Here is a 19371-nt window from a genome sequence, read left to right on the forward strand (position 1 = left end):
GCATGTGCAATTTCTTTAATGTGATTCAACCACTTTGGTTAAACTGTCCTGCTCATCTCCAGCTAGCAATGTCAAAAAAAAATCCACAGGAGAGAATCAAATGATCTCAAACATGAAACAGAAATTAAAGAATGATAACTTCAGGGCTGGAGTGTCTGCCTGTGATGACATGTTGTAAAATTTGCACAAAATATGCATACAAAAATAGAAGTAGTCAAGGTAGCAATTATACTGGTTTGTCTTTCATCTCCCTTCCTCTTTCTGCAACCTCCCATTTTTCCTTCTTTTTTCACACTTGAGCCCACACGCCCCTATGGAGCTAAGCATTTTGTGACCCACTGAGCTACCATACAAACACTGACACATCGACGGGTTTATTTCTAGGTGGTAGCAGCAAGGGTTCTTTGATGATTAGACAACTCCTAATGTTTGCCATTTACACCCTGGAAAACCATGGGAGAGGATGAGGGGGGAGAGATAGAGAAACAGTGGAGTGAGAATGGCTGGATGGAACAAAAGGAGACTGGAGGGAGCGGTGCTATAAATCCGCCTGGAAAGGCAAAATGAGAAAAACGTTCAGATGAAATGAGGAGCGAGACTGAGTGTGTTGGATGGGAAGGAGCGAAGGGCGGCACACACAAAGGAATCAGGGAGCAGCGAGAAAGACAGAGGGAAGAAAGCAGAGAAACCCCCCACGGAGAGAGACGAGGATTCACGCAGAGCCGGTCTTTTGTGGCTGCTCGCTGGGACGCAGATGCTTTTTAAAGATGCTCTGTGCCATCCACGCACCCAATCATCACCCCGTCTTTATTTCATCCTGCGCTCGGCTGCCACTGCAGAATCAGCGAGGAGATTCCACCGGCCCGATCAACCCCTCATCTCCAAGACATCTTCTCATAAGAGAATAGGACCTGGTAATCCCTGCCAAGGCCTGGGGCCAATGTATGCTGACCCGTGCGCTAGTCCTTACTTTGCATTTGACTGGATCAGGCCTATAGAGTCAAGGGGGAGGCTAGGTTTGAAGTGCTATTCTTCCATTCGCCTCCCTCTGAAATCTGTCTTTCCTTCCTCCTTTTTCACCCAGACATAAAACCGGAGACACGTTGCACAGAGATTTGGTTGCCTCTGTGGCCTGCTTTACATATATTTGTCATTCTTGTTGATGTTGGATATGAAAGACTTGAATGGATTTTCCCTTTGGCACTGTTGCTCACATTACATGCATTGCTGATTGATTAAATAGATTTACAAGGGAATATGGTGCCGAAAGTGCCAGAGCGCACAAAGAAAGTTGCGGCACAAGCAGTCGTTAGTATTTCAGCGCGCTTTATTTCGGTTGCACCGAGGTTCAAAAGAGTTGCGTGAGGTTCTTTTTTTTCCTTTCTTTCCTGCAGAAGGAAAACAAGCTAAAAGCTACACCTACGCTTGTCTTTGTGATTTCACCCCATCCCCATGCATCAGCCCTGTCAGATAATGCCCAGTGGCAGTGATTTGTTCTTGCATGGCTGGCAGCACTAAGAGGGAGGCTGTGTACGGTTTGACAGAGCACAAGGCTTAGAGCCTGCGTAATACAAACAGCCTATAATACCCTAAAGAGGTGGATATAATTATCATATGATCGATGACGGGCTCATCTCATCTTGTATGTACATCCATGAAACATTTATGAAAACAGCAGCCGCCAAGGTCTGCTGCAGCATGATGGCAAAATGAATCCCACCTACTTTTTCCTGCCCTTGGTCGCAGTACGGTTTCTGCAAAATCAACCCTGAACACTTGGTACTCTCGGCATTGTATTATGGAGGGTTTAGAGAGTAGTGACACTTAGAGTGGTAGCTGAACACTGCTGGTCTAACCCGCTCTATTGCACATATCGAGTTGAGACCCAGAGATCGATTGAGCCTGAGCCCAGCAGCCATGATCTCCTCAGTAAATGCCCTCCTTGCTTGGAGGTAATAATAGAGAGAAAAGAGCCAAGAACATCAGAAGTTGGAGAGAGTGCAAGCCTTTGTTAAAAGAGCTGATGTTAAGCCATCTGAGAACTTTTTACGCTTTCATTGCCCATGTGGTCGCCCCTCAGATTTGGTCTTCAGTAAGTCCTGGGAGTAGAGGGGTCAGTCGCTTGTGAGCGTTTGTCTGAGGAACTCGTTACATAACAGGGGGACACTTTCACAATCATGAACAGTGTGAGCAGAAATTCTTCCACATCACATGAACTTGCTAACATGTACTCAAACTGAAAGGCAATCAGGGGTTGAAGTGGGAAGAGTCAGGCTTTGAGGAGTCAGCCCTCCCTATGGCCTTGATTGGAGTTAATATCTGGCACTTAAAGTTTTTTTTTTCTGCCGTGTCTCGCCAGCCTGAAGAGGCCTTCCTCTCCCTGTCAACCTCTACCCTCATCCTCACTGATCTGGAAAACACTGTCAAGAACAAAAGGTTGATACTTTTCTCCTTGCTCCACTTTCAAACTTGTGCAGCTGAAGTGAAAAGAAGAAGACTCAACTCTGCTGCATGCACAACTAACGATACATTTGGAGCTACGGCAGCTAAAGAATTAGCTATAAAATCATCAGCTGTAAAGCACAATATTCTTCCCCCAAGTGCAGGTGAATCCGACCTTATATCACACATCTGTATTGTCCTCCTTCCCCCTCTGTCCCTCATTCAGCGCCATGCCCTCAGCTGCTGCCAACCTTGGGCATGCAAATCAATGCTGGCAACGCCATTATCCACCTTCCATGGCCTGCTGCAGAGAGGGGAGAAACACTGATGAATTGGCCTCTCTGCATTTGCATTGTGTTCAGTTTCCCATTGTGTTGCCCGGGCTGATGAACGGCCAAATCGGCCAAATGTACCACTCAGCCTTGTTCTTTCGTCTGCGCTTGAGCTTCGCAAATAACGTTCTTTGACGTCGTTCAATACCCTGATACAGCGATCCGCGCCTGCCCTTTTTGAGCTCCATCTTTACCCTTGCACACCCACTCTAACCGCAGGCTACACACATTCATGCTGTTCCCAAAAGAACCAAAGTGTGTAATTTGCAAGTAAAAAACGAGAGCCCGTTGAATTGGCATTATCCTAAGCAAAGCTACTAATGTAAGAAGAAATTAAAAGAAGAACAAGCATCCCTTGTAAGAATCCAGTATGATCTTGCTTTTTCCCGGCTGAATGGAAACAGGAGGCAGACGCCAAGGCTGAGTTTCAGCAGAAACACTGTGGCACAGCATTAGTCAATAAGCACTGGGATGAGGAGGATCAGTGGCATTGTTCGCCATTCAATACAGCACCAGGGCAGCAGAAAAATAGTAGATATTCACTCCGGCCCCGCTCCCCTCTTGCACTGTCACATGAAAATACCATCCATAACCGCTGCCTTTGGCAGCAGACACTGTATGGTGTTGAGATGTACATTGTGCATCCATTTTTCTTCACTTTCCCTTGTATTGTTGTGTCATTAAGAAGGAAGGGGACTCCAAAGAAAACAAAAGACTCTCTCCAGTCGCCCGTGTTGTATTTCATCGGCCTGTCTCTTGCAATTACACTTTGTCAGACAGACAATTAGCCCTGCTAATCAGTAGCTAACAGAAACCGTCCTGCATATCTCTGAAAGCATTGCTAATTCAATTACTACAATCCGCTAACTTGGCCATTTAAATGCATAGAATAAAAAGCATCAATGGGATTGGAGATGCAGATAGCAGCCCGTTTAGTGATATCACGGCGTTTGATGTTTGCAGGAGGGTTGTGAGTCGAGTAGAAAGAGGCCTGGCAGGGGGTCACTACAGCACTGACTTATCTTTTATGATGCTGCAGTGATATGTGTAGTGACTCAGTCCGACACACTCATTCAGACATTACATCAAGACCAATTTCAAGTGTAAATCTTTCAGCAGCTTACATCAGCAGACATCAGTCTGAATGGTAAATATTGTGCCAGCACATCAGAAGGTAATATCAGCTATTCATAAGGCAGATTAGATTTTCCCCGACAGGATTTGTCCAGCTCTCGCTCTCAACCCGCCGTCCCCTTGTAACGAGACACACAGCCAGTCATTTCATAAAGCTAGACAGCTGTCAGCAGCGAGTGTGTTCTCTGGACCCTCTTTATGCAAAATATATTCAATATCATGGCTGGAAACAGTGCTGTTTTAGAATTCAGCTCCTCGCTCCCTCCTCCATCTCACTGACTACTTCACTCTGCCCACACTGTCTCCCTTGTTCTGGCTGACTCCTAAGTTGGACTCTGTTTTCTCTTTGTTGTTTTTTTTTTTTTGTCTTCTGTTTGTCCCTTTTTCCTTTCTGTGTCCTTTCTTCTGTCTCTGTCTGTCTCCCTCCCTGCCCACTCCCTCCCTTGGTATCTCTTCTGCACCCACCTCTGGTGACAATAGCCCCTCATTGTGAGTCCTGAGTACAATGGTTCATCACTGAGGATTGCACCCATTACAGGGGACAGTAGAGAGGGCGGACGCACGGAACATAACATTTCTGAGGAATTTTCTCTTTAGCTTCCCTAAAGCAACAAACGACTGCTATTAGCTGTGCCAAATTCCCTCTGCCTCTCTCGGAAACGATGCTTCTTAATCACTTTATCTTGCTTAAAGGATTATTCTGTTCAGTTATAACATTGGTCTGATTTTTGTAGGTTTGGCAAGTATACCGTCTGTTAATAAATAGACTGCACTCACCAAGCGGAGATCTTGGCAATATTGCAGTTTTGTCAGATGTGGCAAGAAAAAGGAGCAGTCAGATAATCATGCAGGTTTTAAACAAACTCTCTGGTTAATCAAACAGAACATGAAATCAGGGCAAAGCGTGGAATTTTTATCCAAGCTGTTTGTTGTAAACATCCATTTTTACCATGAGCGCATCAATAAAACTGGATACCACTTTCCAAGACGGAGACCTCCTCATTCCTATGAACGAAGCCGAAAAGGTTTTTCAGTCACCTGTGAGATTTTCTGGCCAAGCCGGTTGAGAGCCTGTGTGTTAAAGACCTTCTCTGAGCAGGCAGCTTCCTGTTGACTTCCTGCACATGTGAATGACACAAAATAATTTACTGATTCGACGTTTACCCAAATTCTGACAATAGAGAAAGTCATGTAGGGATGTTTCTGATGCTCATGGAAATGAAATCATCGCTTTGCAGCCTGTGCGGAGACACCAAAACTACTTTGCTATGTTTAGGAAACAGTTGCAGTTGCAGACAGTACATAACTCAAGTATGCTTTGTAAAAGACTTTTGGTTTTACACAGGACATGAACAACGGCTTAGTGTTTGTACCATCCATCCACCCCTCCTTCCTCCATATGTGGACTTCCTGCTCTTTATCCTCCATCACCTGACTTCCTCCTTTGCTCCCATCATAATCACTGCAGCCGCTAAAGGTCGCAGCCTAATAATAAATGTAGATATGCGTCGTAACAACCTCCTTGCACTGACGACCTATATGTTCCGATGGGCGGATCAAAATCGCTTCAAAACTAAGAAAATAAATAGTTGTAATAAAGCATAGTTATTCCCTTATGGCTGTATATCTCTTTCATTCCCACAACATCCAGAGGATTCTCTCTTTCCAGAGATGATTACAGTGCCATGATTGATTTTGTTTTGCTCTTTTGGACCAAATCACCACCATACTCTGCTCCCTAAATTTAATCCCCATCCTCTCTTATTCTCTCATCTTCTTTGTTTCTCCTCTTAAGTCTCTATTTCAGTGTCTTCTAGGTGACAAAGACACATAAAACAGGTCTTTGTAACGCAGCTCCTTCTGATAAAGCCAAGAATTATTATTTAACGACAGCACATTCCAGATGTATTTCCGCTGAAGACAGATTCATCATCGGAGCGCAGTGGCTGAACAATAGCATGTTAATGAGCTTTTAATGCTTCTTAATGATACTTGCACTTGCCTATCCATGCCTGCAATTCTGTTCTTTACTCCAGACTATCTGAGGCAAGGCAGTCAGACAGTGTGGCTTTAATGGTCAGTGATGCCAGCACATCCCCCACTTCCAGGCATATGGACATCACCTCCTTCAGCCGGCTCGTCATAAAGTTGATGTCTTAGAGATGTAATGGGAGAATATAGTATTCTGAAAATCTGCTTTGAACTATTCCAGATGATGAGAAAGCACATAATCGCCCCGTAATGATAAAAGTAACCACTTTACTCCCTTTAACATGATCCCAAGTTGTAATTTTGCATTGCATTATGATTGATTTTTACACTGAACGTGAGTGAGTGAGGTTTCGGGCCATTAACAGGTTTTCCTCCCCCCCATGCGATTAGTGAAAGCACTTTTCGGCGCCCACATTCAGCTCTGCTGGGACGCGCCGTGGTGCTGATGTGTGCGGTTTGTGTGCGTGGTGGCTGCGCGGCCCCAGAATAGCCTGCTTTGGCCTGGAATGTGAACTGACACACACATGCACACACACCGAGAAGGGAAAGAGAGCAGCCAGCTCCCATTAATGCTCCATATCTTATCCTCCCTGAATAATACTACACACCCCGAGCTCTCTCCTCCCTCTAAGCCCCTTGCCGTTGCTGCCCATGTGTGCATTTATGCAAGTGTGTACATACGGGGTATTTTTACGCCTCCCAGAGGCCAGTGAGGCGGAGAGCAGAGGCCTTGTCATAAAACACACAGAGGAAAACTCCTAGAGCCTTCACGAAGAGGAAATGAAAGAAGTTCTCCTAAGTGCTGAGGGGGGCTCAGCTTTCGTTTCCCCTCTTGTCCTGGCATAAAACAGTCCTGATACCAAGGTGAAATCTAATATTCTCTCTCAGTTAGCGATATTTACTATATTCCCACAGAGAGTGAAGTCCTGCGCCTCTGGCCACTAGCCAGGTTATTACTGCAAGAAAGTCGTACGTCCATGGCCAAGAAATAAGTTGAATAGTTTTACTTTTGTAGACTTTTCATGACTTGGCGTTCAGCGTTGTTATTGCGCCAGTTTTTCCTTTCAGTAGTCCTCTCTTTGCCAATCATGCAGAGCCGGTGGCAGTGACGGGTAATTCTGCATGTCGCAGGCGCGAGTGTCTTAGTGGCCCGCTGCTGCCCCGAGGCCAACACTCATTTCATGACGAGACAACTTTTATCAATGAGAAAGCCCCCCCCCCCCCCCCCCCCCCCCAGAGGTCATGCTGAAATTAAATGGTAGAAATTGGAGCACGCTGGTGTCTTCACCCTCGGAGGAGACATGTCGAGGTTTTATCTCCTTATTCCTCCCGCTCCTGTTGTAAAATGTAAAAGGCGTCCCTCTGGTTCTTCCTCACATGTAAATCACATTGACATCCCACTCTGGGGACTCGCCTGTTATGTCTTAAGATCCCTCCTTTTCCCTCACACATAAATCAAATTGGCATTTGGCTCTGCGCACACTTGCCTCCCGTTTCTTGAGGTCTCGTCTTGGTATGCACCTTAATTGGATTCTGTGTGTGTATTTAACATGGCTTAGAAACTTACGTGTACTGTAAGTGTGCACGTGTGAGTGTGTATATGTGGCACTGAGAGTACAGTGAAGATGTAGTGTCAGATTCATTTGCTGTTCACTTCTGTTTTAATTCATTCCTCCCACTCAAATTGAAGAATCGTCGTTACCCGGAAATCAGTGGCCGAGCCAGCGTATCAAACTCATCCCAGTATTGTTTTCTATTACATTTGTTTTCATGTTCTTCTGTGGCATTTTTATTTGCCGGGCTATCTCAGACATCAAGTCCACAGACATCATATTGACTTCAAAAAGGTAGGGATTTTGCCACAGCTGAGAGCCAGGCATTGTTTTGTTTGGGTTCCCTGAGTGGCCTTCAAAGTGGTTCATGGTGACATGGCGCCAAATGTTTCTGATGTTTGCTTCTTCTTGATGGTTTATTGAGAGTGCTTGTGCTGTTTTTCTTTCTCTCTGCAGGAGGCTGAGTGGCACTGCGATGAGTTCACCAAGGGAGCCTGCTTCAGCCGGGGAAAATCTGAGGTCAGTTTAAGTGATGCCTGAGCATTTGAAATGTCACACTGTTATATTGCTTTATCAGAGCCTTGTCACCACATTGAGAAAAACAAGTTTTAGTCTTGGCATTGTGAAAAAAGACATCTTGTCCTCTGTAAAAGATATACTTCATGAGTTGGGTTCTGTTGCTTAGCAGCGACTTAAACTTAGTGGATTTAATAAAGTAAATGAAATGCAGTATTTCATTAAGTTTGGGGATGCGCAAGAGACAAAAACCATAGGTACTACACTTCCCATAATGCAACTCAGTAAAATTTCATTGTTAGACCCTGTTTGTAATGCAAGAGACTGCAGCCATGCTAGCAGCTCCGTTAGACTGCAAAGCTAAGGCATTGCTAACATCAATTTGCTAACATTCTCACAATGTTAGTGCTAACAAGCTGATGCTTAACCATTTCAGTTTAGTGTGTAGCAGGCTGAAATCTGCCATTTAGCATTGAAGACAGTGCAGCTGAGGATGATGGGAATTAGTTTTGCAGGTCATAAACAAAGGTTTTGGACAAACTGGACAAAAAGGGAGTCACTGGATTAAACATTCCAACGGCAGACATCACCATTCCTCGAACCATGCCGCTAACATGGCTAAAGGTTTAAAATTCTCCTTCAGGCATGTTTTAATATGCATATAAAATCTTATACTTTGAATAATAATTTGTGTTTGGTATATTTTTTCCATTAAAAAATGAATTACCAGATTTCAAATGTTGGACACAATTTGTATCCAACTTGGACCAGGATTGGCTTCCAAACGAGCTGCGATGTCACACATCATGCACACAAACTTTCCACTTTGTGAATGTGAAAGCTTGGCGAACGCATCATTATGCACTGTGAAACTCAAACATTCAGCTGGAGGAACAAGAAGAAAAAGAAAAAGGGTTTTTTTTATGGAGGGGGACTTTAATGTCCGAGCAACCCTGGAAAACCTCAATGACATCAAAGGTTGTTTTCTCAGACTTGACAAATCTCCCTCGAAGACAATTCACGAACTGATATTGATGTGTGAAATTACTAACGAGGAAGAAAACCTCCATGGCTGCTGAACACTTTTCTAAATTGCAAAGCTGCAGCCTCCAAAACAGCTGATGACTGTTCCACATTTCCCCGTGGGTTTGGTTATCTACAAAAATAACACAGGGGTGAATGCTGTTTACCACTTGAACTGACAACCCCAGATGTCGGACTTTCCCACCAGTGCATCACTGGGCATAATGGCTGCAGAAAACTAAATCTTCTAGAGGCAGAAATCACAGCTCTCCCCTCAGAGAACACATCACATCAATCAAATAGCTCACTAAAATAAAAGATGGCAAGTTATGATGAAACATATTGACATAAGCCTGAAAGCAACATGGAGCTCTTTATTAAGCCTTAACATATAGACTCAGTGGGAATCCCTGCTTTGTCTGTGGGATTGTCTTCAAAAAGGATCTAAATCATCTTGTTGTGAAGTAAAAAGCTTTCCCAACCTCAGCTTAACTCTTATTTGTAGACCTTGCACAAAGGGAGACCCTGCTGTTTTTCTAGTTTCTTTTTGTGCAAAAGTGTATGTTTTTGTTTGTGGTTGGCTGCCATAGCCTTGTCTTCCAAACAGCTGGTTAAGACCTGCACTTGACTTGTAGGTGGAATGCCCAGCCCTGATCCCTGCGTGTGTGTATGTGTGTGCACCGCTGTGTATTTATCCTCCTGTGAAAGGTGGTTAGGGGCCCATAATAGGCATGCATGGGCTGGCCGGCACAAGATAGCTGTTGTGAATTACAGACTAAAGCTACCTCAGTCCTTGAGAGTCGCTGCTGTCTGAGAGCGTTGAATTGTTTTGCTCACTGTTCCCCTTCTGAGGATCAGCTCCTGTGATGTACACCAAGAATAGCATTAAAAGACTTCATTCTCCCGCTGTTGACAGGGCTTTCGATGGTTTATTACCTAGCTCAGCGCGCGGCAATATACCATCGCTTAAGCTATTACACAGATACCGTGCCCGTGCTTTGAGTGAATTTACAAGTGATTGTGTTTTTTTTCCTTAATACGTGTCCGCTCTTCTCTTGTGTATTTGATTTATTTCAGCGAGGAGAAGAAAGGAGAGCTAAATTGACTTGACAGGACTTGATTGCTGCCTCTGTTTTGTTTTATAATGTGAGAGCCAAGTATAACAGCTTCTGTATTACAGTACAGACGTGGAACATTTGTCAGGAAGTTTTCATAAACAAGTCAAGACTGCGAGGCTGGGCAAATATTAAATATGCCGTTATTTACCGTAGAAGCAAACTGAGAGAAGAATTGAATTATGCAGAGCTCACACAACCCACCCCCCCACCACCACCCCAGCTCCTGCTGCCAGACACGCACATACACACCAGCATACATTGCACAATGAGCTTTACAAACAGCACAGATATATAGGCACTCATAACAAGTCTTACTGCACACACATGCACACATACTTAGGCTGTGCTTAGCACCCGGAAACGAGTTGTTTTATGAGTCCACCTCGATCTTGATAGAGGGAAATAAAAGCCCTTCCCTTCCTTCCTTCCCCCCATCTCTCCTACAGTGCCCTCCACTCCTAAATCAGACCCTTGAGAGGGAGAGAAGGGGAAGGGGAGGTCGCCCAGGGCACCTCAAGTGGCTCAGACAATAGCAGATTTACAAGGTTTTAAATTTCTACGAGGAGCCCTCACCAACCCAGCCCCTTTCGGATGGCAGGGACCCTATGAGTTTATTACCTTGTCCTAGGACAAAAACAAATGCCGCTGTCTGACATGAATGCTGACTGTTGCTGTTGTTACATTTTCTGAGTTTTTGTTGATGGAAATCCCCAGCAAGGCCACATGAAAGCCTGACAGCGATGTTGCGAGTTCACGGCATTCAGCAGCAATCAGTCGTGCAATCAATCACTCACTCCACCTGTTCCGCTTTATTTGTCGTGCACTTTTAACCAAGTGCTGAGTGGTTTTCTGGAAACCCAGGCCAAAACTGTAGGGGAGGAGTGAGCCAAAGAAAGGGGTGGCGTGTGTGTGTGCATGTACCCTCGTTCGGAGAAAAACGACTTGAGTTGAATAACGCAGAGAGAAGGAATGGCTACACTTTCATTCCACTTTTTGACTAGTCAACAAAGCCAAGGCAATTTTCTAAACTAATCCTAAGTGGTCCTCTCCCAAGCCCGCTGCATTTATCTGTTCTCCATCTCATTCAGATCCCTCTCCAGATCTGGTCCCAGTTGAATTAAGATGTGACATGGCTAAGCCGTGTGGGCATTAGCCTTGATTTGACTCTGTCAAGCTTGGCCACGTTTTAGCAGGTTGCAGGTGTTTGTCTCACTTGCTGGCAGAAAGTGTAATTTTGTCCCTCTGCCTAATGCTGCTGCTTGTCAATGGACAGATAATGATGCTGCTGCTAACCGCTAACCGAGATATTTGTGTTTGCTGGGGTGGTTTCCACAGGAGGAGTGCCAGAACTACATCAGGGTGCTGCTGGTGAATGGGAACAGGCTGTTTACCTGTGGAACCAACGCCTTCACCCCCATCTGCACCAACAGAACGGTATGAACCACAGCAGTTTCTCTTTGCGTTAGATTAACAATGCTAATTATTCTGAACCCAACTAAGGCTTCTCTTTCTATTTAGAAGAACGTGTCAACTCCCTTGTCTGGTCCAAGAAAAGTCAGCAAGTTATTTTGCATAGTAATGTTGGGCAGACACAAACAAAAACAGCTACAAACAAAAAGCTGATGGTCAAGCTAGTCCTACTGCTAGCAGGCTATTCTGCTAGCATGTTTACTGCCAGCCGAGCAAGCTATGATTGCAATGTTGCCTTTTATAAACCACACTGGCTTTGGGTTTAACTGTGTTACTCGTTTTTAATGTCACAAAGGATATATCAGTTGTTTTTCTACTACATTGTGTTCTCTCCTCGTCATTACATAAAGACCTCCAGCGCTACATACTGACTAGGGTTGCGTTTCCCTGGGCAACAGCTGCACATTAAAGTAAGACTGTTTTATTTTTAAACAAAGACATAACACATTCTTCCTCTTACACATGAAAAGGCTAATTCATTAGCAACAAAATGATGTGATACAGCCTGACTCGGTGTGGTTTAATTGTTAGCTTTTGGTAGCTAATGTAAGCTAACGTTAGACAGATATATCTGTAGAATGGACATCACTGATTTTTGTCACGGACCTGACTGCAGGTTTTTGGTAATGTTTACATTCAAACCACAGTGATAAGGTGACTCTCACAATTAAATATAAGAGATAGAATAAAGAAACCAGCAATAGACACGTTTTACAAAATTGTCTTCACTGGTTCTTTTTTTACAGCTATGGAAAACTAGCCTTGAGGCATTGAACGTTGTTGGTCCACATTAAGGTTGGGCGATATGCTAAGATTTTCCATTCGGCCAACGTCAACCTAACAACAGGTGATTTGTCCATGTGTCACATTTGTCTGCCAGTGCTTACTAAGAATCTATAAAAGAGCACCTGTTACCCCAGGAGCACATCTTAATGAGTCATTATGCTTGAATAACAGTGATATTTCAAGCTTGGTAAGCCTGGTAACATTGCAAATATGAAGACTGACGTGTTATTGATTGATTTGACAACATCAGATGGAAAGGTCAAGGTTGATCAGCGCATTTCATCAAGGTGTGATTGAGCCGTGACGTTGATATGGCAGGATTTGCTGTATTAGCTCTTGTGGCTTATTCGCGCCTCCTTTGTTGTGCAGTCAGGGATGTAGACTAATTATAAGATGAATCTTATTAAGCTTGCTTATTTAAGAAGTCCTGCTACCTCAAACTTGTTAAATGCCGGAATGAAAATATTGCCTTAAGCTCATTACTCCAGATAATCTTGGCCTTTGGCTTACAAGTAAACATTTCCTTGTCTCATCGGTGCTGCTTTGCCCTTCTTCAGCAGTCATTGCAGTTGCTTAGCTTCTATTCTTTGTTTTGAATCATGCTGTCTTTTCTTCCTCTATATTTAATTGTAGTGTGCTGCAGTGTTTTCCTGCAAGTTCCTCCCAGCTTTTAGTCTTATGTTTTAAAAGGCGGTTTATTCAGTTTCAGATGCTCAAGTGTGTCACCAGGGTCTTTTGTGCACTAACCACCATATGTTGCTTTCTGCCATGTTCTCCCCTTGTGCTAATAACCATGTTCATCAGTAAGTGAAGTCTCAGCTAAGAAACTTTTTTATCCACTGTTGTTGTTGACAAGTGCCTGATGAAAGTAAGTATAGACCAGCATTTGAAATGTCAGAGCATTGTGCTTACCTGAGAACATATCAAATATCTCTCGTCTACTTTGTGGGATTTCAGAGGAGGAGGCGGCAGGAGTTTACTATTATGATGACATTTGTTTTTGTCCAAAAGCATTGCATCCAAAGGTCATGGGCTCATAATGACTGTTTACCGCTGCGAAAAAACATATAGTTGAAATGTCATGACATTATTATAGCAGTATTTCATCAGGCGCTGTCATATTTACCCACTGAACGTGCGTTAATGTGAAACAATGGTTGGTCACAGCAACAGCGATGGAATCACTCTCTGACAGATTTACTATCAGCTGTGATGGATGAACAGAGAAGGAGCAGAATACTTTATTAGTTTAATAAGTGCTCAGAGGTGATAGATTAAACAGCTGTTAATTTCTCTGACTTTCAGCCATGCTGCATCTGATGATGACAATGACGATGGTGATAATGAGAGTGATCATGGTGATGGGAGGATTTTTTTCGGAGGGACCTTATGTTTGATAAGTCGTTAACAAGAATAGAAGCCAGGACGATGTCTTTTCATAAAGGCATAAAAAAAGAGCACATTTCAACCATTTAACAGATTTCTTATCATTTCAAGAGGATGTTGTATCATATAGTTTCATCACAGAGTACTGAATTTATGTATTTGGACTTGTTGATGAAGTGTTTTGCCAATTACAAAAAAATTCTTGAATTCATTTCTTTGGGAGAGTATTGTAGGAAAAGCAAAGTCTTCAAAGACAGTTCAAAGTAATGGCATCTGACTCATGCCTTACAATTATAATTCAGAGTAAGGACAATAATGCATTAAGCAGGTCCTTAAAGAGCTGCAATGTTCATGCATTCTTAAACTTAAAATGGTTTGTAGGATAAAATCAAAGTCAAATTATAAAAGAACCTTCCTGTAATTTATTGATCAAACCATGTTTAAATGGTGAACTCTGTATTGATTTCTATAGTAGTCTACGGTAACTGATGACCCTATTCAAATGAGCAACACCAGTTGTAGAGGCTGTATTAGCTTGTTGTTACTTTACAGCCTAGTCTCTGCTGTGGTGACATTAAAGGAAACATTTGACAATTTGGCAAATTTGCTGATTTGTTTCTTGCCAAGAATCCGATAAGAAGACTGAAATTAATGTCACATCTGCAGGTAAATCTGAAGCTGCAGTCGATAAGCTTAGCTTAGCATTCCTGCTGGAAATGGGGACGCAGCTGGCCTGGCTCTGTCCAAAGGTAAGGTCCTCACCTCTGGACTGTACCAGGTTAGCCGTCTCCCCCTGATTTAAATCTTAATGCTGAGCTAAGCCGATCAGCTACTGGTTGGTTCATATTTAGCCTACAGACATGAGAGTTGTATCTATCCCCTGAGGTAATAATGAAGGTGGTAATCAAAAAGGTGATGAAAACCACTGTTGCATTGACAGAGGCAGTCACTGTGTACATCATGTGTTCACAAAGTAAAGAACCTCGCTCCATCCTCGCTTGTGAATGACTGAGCCTTTCCAGGATGCTCCTTTCATACCCAATCATGATACTATCACCTGTTACCAATCAACCTGTTTACCTGTGGAATGATCCAAACAGGTGTTTTTGGAGCATTCCACAGGTTTCCTAGTCTTTTGTTGCTCCTGTCCCAACTTGTTTGGAATGTGAATAAGCAGATATTTGCAAAAATCAATGAAGCTGATGAGGTAAAACATTGAATATATTGTCTTTGCACTATTTTCAAGTGAGTGTATTTGTCACAAAGGATTATCAGATTATCACATTCTGCATTATTTATGTTTCACACAGCGTCCCAACTTTTTTTGGAATCGGGGTTGTTAACTTATTACAATAAAGTTGACAGTGAGGCTGAGTATGAGAAGTTTGCTCAAGACAAAGAAGTTTCACACAACAATAGAATTTATTCTGACAACTCTTTCATGCTGTTTACACTCATGTGACAGATAGCTGCTAGGATGTGTCGTGCTTATAAAAAGCTTTTGGCTTGATTTCCTGTCGTAGTGGGCACTTAGATATTCTCTCAATAGCCACAATAGTGCCTCAGTAGCGCCGTACATGGCATCCAACTGGCTCTCACAGCCGTCTGTCGAAGCTGTGAGCTGCCTCTTACTAAAAAAGTCTCTATCAGAGGCTTTCAAAGTCACTTCAGTGTCCTGCTCGCACAGCTGCTGGGTGCACGATAGAGGCCACTTTCACTCCCCTTCCTAAAAATGCAACGGATGCACTGCAGTCTATCTATTTATCACTCCTCCTCTTGTTTTTCTGAATGACCCAATTGACCTAAGAGCGGCTATTCCGGCCCGCAGAATGAGTTCCGTCAATACCGGGCTTTCATCTCTGGCTGGAAGAGCTCAGACAGGACTGCTCTGTTTTGTTGTGGTTTTGGTGGAGCAGAGGTGGCAGGAGTTAACAGAACCCTTGATCCAAATCGACCGGGTCCGGGAAATTGGCTAAAGGAGTCGCCTGTTTTCCAGCATGTGCACTGAATGGCTGGCTCCTGTGTGGAAAAAGCTGTCCACGGATCAGTCAGTTGGTGAAAATGTGGAAATGCGGAAGGAGGGATTGAGCTGCGAATCTTTCACGACCGGTGGTTCTCTGCGACCAGCCGGGAGTTAAAAATGTGGAACCCTGATTGATGGAAAAGTAATTGCAAATCATTTTAATTATCATTTGTGGATTTCAAAACCTGAGATTAGTTCAATCTTTCTACTTTGTGTCATGCATTTGCCCTCAGAACTTAGATGAACTTGGATGGAAGCACAAACCATGAGCTAATCCCCTTATACTGTGTTTACTTTTGCACCATAAAATATAATTACATCTTGGATTTAAAAAATGCATTACTCCTTTTTGGTATTCAAGGCTCAGTCAGTCAGTGAGCTATGGCTTGTATATATATATATATATATATATATATATATATATATATATATATATATATATGTTGGGGGGTTTTTTAACTAGGAACCAGTGCAGTGTGTCAGGGCTAAGCCAGGGTCATGCTATAAAGTATTTTTAAAAAGCAGGGAGTCGGATTTGGCCTCATATTCAAAGGCAGAATATGAGGGAAGACTGCATCTCACATCAAGCCTCTTTTGAACCCTGAGAGGCTGCTCAGAGATGTGGTATAATAATGTTATAACGAGACAAACAGCTGGTTGTCCTGTAGAGACACCAGGAACCAAACCACAGAAACACTGCAGCCAAGTTGAACTACTTTAAGAAGCCACTTTTAGGAACGTTATTATTTTCTTGACAGGTGGTTTCTTCACATTAGACTTAAAGCAGCTACACTTATTGTGTGTTTTATGCTGCAAATGATTCTAAATGCATTCTCTGATTATGTTTCCTGCTACTGAAGGTTTTGCTCACATATATCTTTGTGTGTTTCTCAGTAGATGTAAACCAAACAAAACATAATGAGAGGAAGTTTTTTTTTCTTTTTTTTTAAGCCTGCACTATTTACATATTGGCAGGAACAAACAAAACATTACCAGACTTCTCCAGTTTGCATTTTAATGTTGCCCTTTGATACTTGGTCCAATATTTTTATGCCTTTTTTTTTCTTTTTTTACAGTGATCCATTATTTAGAAATAAGAAAATGAACATGAACTCCCAAGCAAATTGAATCTTACTGTTTTCATTTCTTTAACTCAAGCGGTACTCCTGTTATAAACAATCAAAATCATTTTCTTGGCAACGTCTGCTTCCTGTCAATGCCTATTTTTCCGCTATCCATTATAAACCTGCCACCTTCATCCTCCACCTTGTCTTCTTCTTTTCCCATATTGCAGCTGACAAATTTGACAGAGATCCACGATCAGATCAGCGGGATGGCTCGGTGTCCTTACAACCCCCTCCACAACTCCACTGCCCTCATCACCTCCAGCGGGGAGCTCTACGCTGCCACAGCCATGGACTTCTCCGGGCGAGACCCCGCCATCTACCGCAGCCTGGGCGGCCTGCCACCGCTGCGTACTGCCCAGTACAACTCCAAGTGGCTGAACGGTACGCTGCAAAGTTTGACTACACAATTAATGCAAATGTGTATAAAAAATAATTGCATAAAGGTAAATGGGAAATTGTTCCTGAAAGAGAGGGGAAATCTTTTCACTTTCCTCAGTCTCAGCTGTTGAACATCAGCACTGCAGCTGGTGGGGATTCAGCATTTTGCTGAAGGAAACAAAGGCATGGCACATGCTTATCTAACACGGGAGCTGGGATCTGTCTCTCTTGTTTGAAGGATTGTATTCCCACTCAACCACCGCTGTGCTGCATGAAGTAGCGTACCGAAAAAGAAGATCCTCGTCATCATTGTTCTCATGCCTTTTGTCAGCTATAATAATTATTTTTAAAGTTACTAAGCAACTGCAGTTCAGCTGTATTTATTGCAGCCTTTCTTTGAGGAACATGAAATTGTGAGTTTTTCAGAAATCAATGTGCTTTCCCCCTGAAAGCTCAGACCCACTTCAAGCGCAAACCTCCACAGTGCAGATTGGAGAACTTCAGACAGCTTAAGGTGTCCAGCCTACAGAGGAGCAGGTCAATCAGTATCTTGTCAGCAAGTGACTCTTATCTGATTCACATTTAAGCTAAATTGAAAAAATAAATTAAAAGCCACCACATACATCGCTTCGCAGAAACCCTCTGGGAATAGGTTTAATAACTAATTTTATGGCGAATTGATTTTCGTCCTCTGCCTCCCCCTACACTGCCCTCCAAAGGTGCAGAGGAGAAAAGGGGTTGAAATGAAGAGGAGGGGGAACACTTTCATTTAAAGGTGAATTAAATCACTGTCAGCAGGAATAAAGCATGCGGTTTAGATCCAATAATGTCATACATAAAGATGAACGGCGTAGCTGTGACAGTGTCGTGGAGGTCGCGTGTTTTAGATAGGGTGAGAGCTATTACGCTACACCTGTTTTGGTCATTTCTCATCCTAACCTTTAAGTTTGGGGAGTGAAAAATGAGTTTTCTTATTACAACACAATGCCATTAATAACGCGGCCTGTAGTTATTAATCCTGATCACCTGCTGTTGTGTGGGCCTCATGCTCACACACACTGCGAGTCAATCAGTCATAACACACACCCAGTCGCTCTCCCACTCCCTCTTACTCCCACAGCCTTAAATATTGTTCTTTTGGTATTTCGCCGTCCTCTCTCTGCACTTCATCTTTCTCTTAGCTTTCTTTAGCTTTGTCCTCATCCTCCCTCTCACTTTCTTTGCCTCCTGTGGCCTCTTGCTTCCACAGAACCGAACTTCGTCTCCTCCTACGACATCGGCAACTTCACCTACTTTTTCTTCCGGGAAAACGCGGTGGAGCACGACTGCGGCCGGACGGTATTTTCCCGTGCGGGGCGCGTCTGCAAGAACGACATCGGCGGCCGCTTCCTCCTGGAGGACACGTGGACCACCTTCATGAAGGCCAGGCTCAACTGCTCCCGACCAGGAGAAATCCCTTTCAACTACAACGAGCTGCAGGGGACGTTTTACCTGCCGGAGCTGGAGCTACTCTACGGCATTTTCACTACCAACGTGTGAGTAACGAGAGATTCAACAGAAGTACAATGACAGCAAAATACCTTACTGCCTGCACAGAAAGCGAATGACAAGGTTCAAACAGAATTTACATATCCAGTCGACTGTTAGCTAAACCCAGTCGACTGTTAGCTAAACCCAGTCGACTGTTAGCTAAACCCAGACGCCCTTAGCTACTGTCAAGCTTGTGTTCTGGCGCAACATAAAGCTTGGAATAAGATATTTAAATGGATAAAATTCAGAGTATTTTTTTAAACTGTCTCTAAATTCAGAAAGACGTAGACAAAAGGAGTTTCACATTTCGAGCCAACAAACATTGATTTTCTTGCCGGCTGAAGTGACAACGCAGCTAGCTAGCAAATTAAGCTAGCGTTAGCTCCATGAGTGGATTGAAGTGAATCTCCAAATGATGTTTGAGAGGCTTTGAGGGCTTCATATGGATAGCTAAGAAATTAGTCCCTGGAAAAGAAAGTCCTCTCCCAGTCAATCATCCATGTAGAGGACTTGGAAATAAAAAAGCAGTATTGTTGTTGTGGTCCAGTGTAGTCCACAGTC

The 19371-nt window shown here is 43.4% G+C and overlaps 1 protein-coding gene across 1 annotated transcript in view; it reads left to right on the forward strand.

Moving 5' to 3' along the window:
- sema5a (sema domain, seven thrombospondin repeats (type 1 and type 1-like), transmembrane domain (TM) and short cytoplasmic domain, (semaphorin) 5A) overlaps nt 1-19371 on the forward strand; it is a 121597-nt gene that overhangs the window by 44812 nt on the left and 57414 nt on the right. The window contains exons 5-8 of the mRNA XM_041961379.1: nt 7910-7972; nt 11446-11544; nt 17070-17283; nt 18530-18815. Of these exons, the coding sequence (XP_041817313.1) occupies nt 7910-7972; nt 11446-11544; nt 17070-17283; nt 18530-18815 (662 nt within the window). The remainder of the gene's footprint in view (nt 1-7909; nt 7973-11445; nt 11545-17069; nt 17284-18529; nt 18816-19371) is intronic.

The sequence above is a fragment of the Chelmon rostratus genome, chromosome 20 (genome assembly GCF_017976325.1).
Source record: "Chelmon rostratus isolate fCheRos1 chromosome 20, fCheRos1.pri, whole genome shotgun sequence".
Lineage (NCBI taxonomy): Eukaryota > Metazoa > Chordata > Actinopteri > Chaetodontiformes > Chaetodontidae > Chelmon > Chelmon rostratus.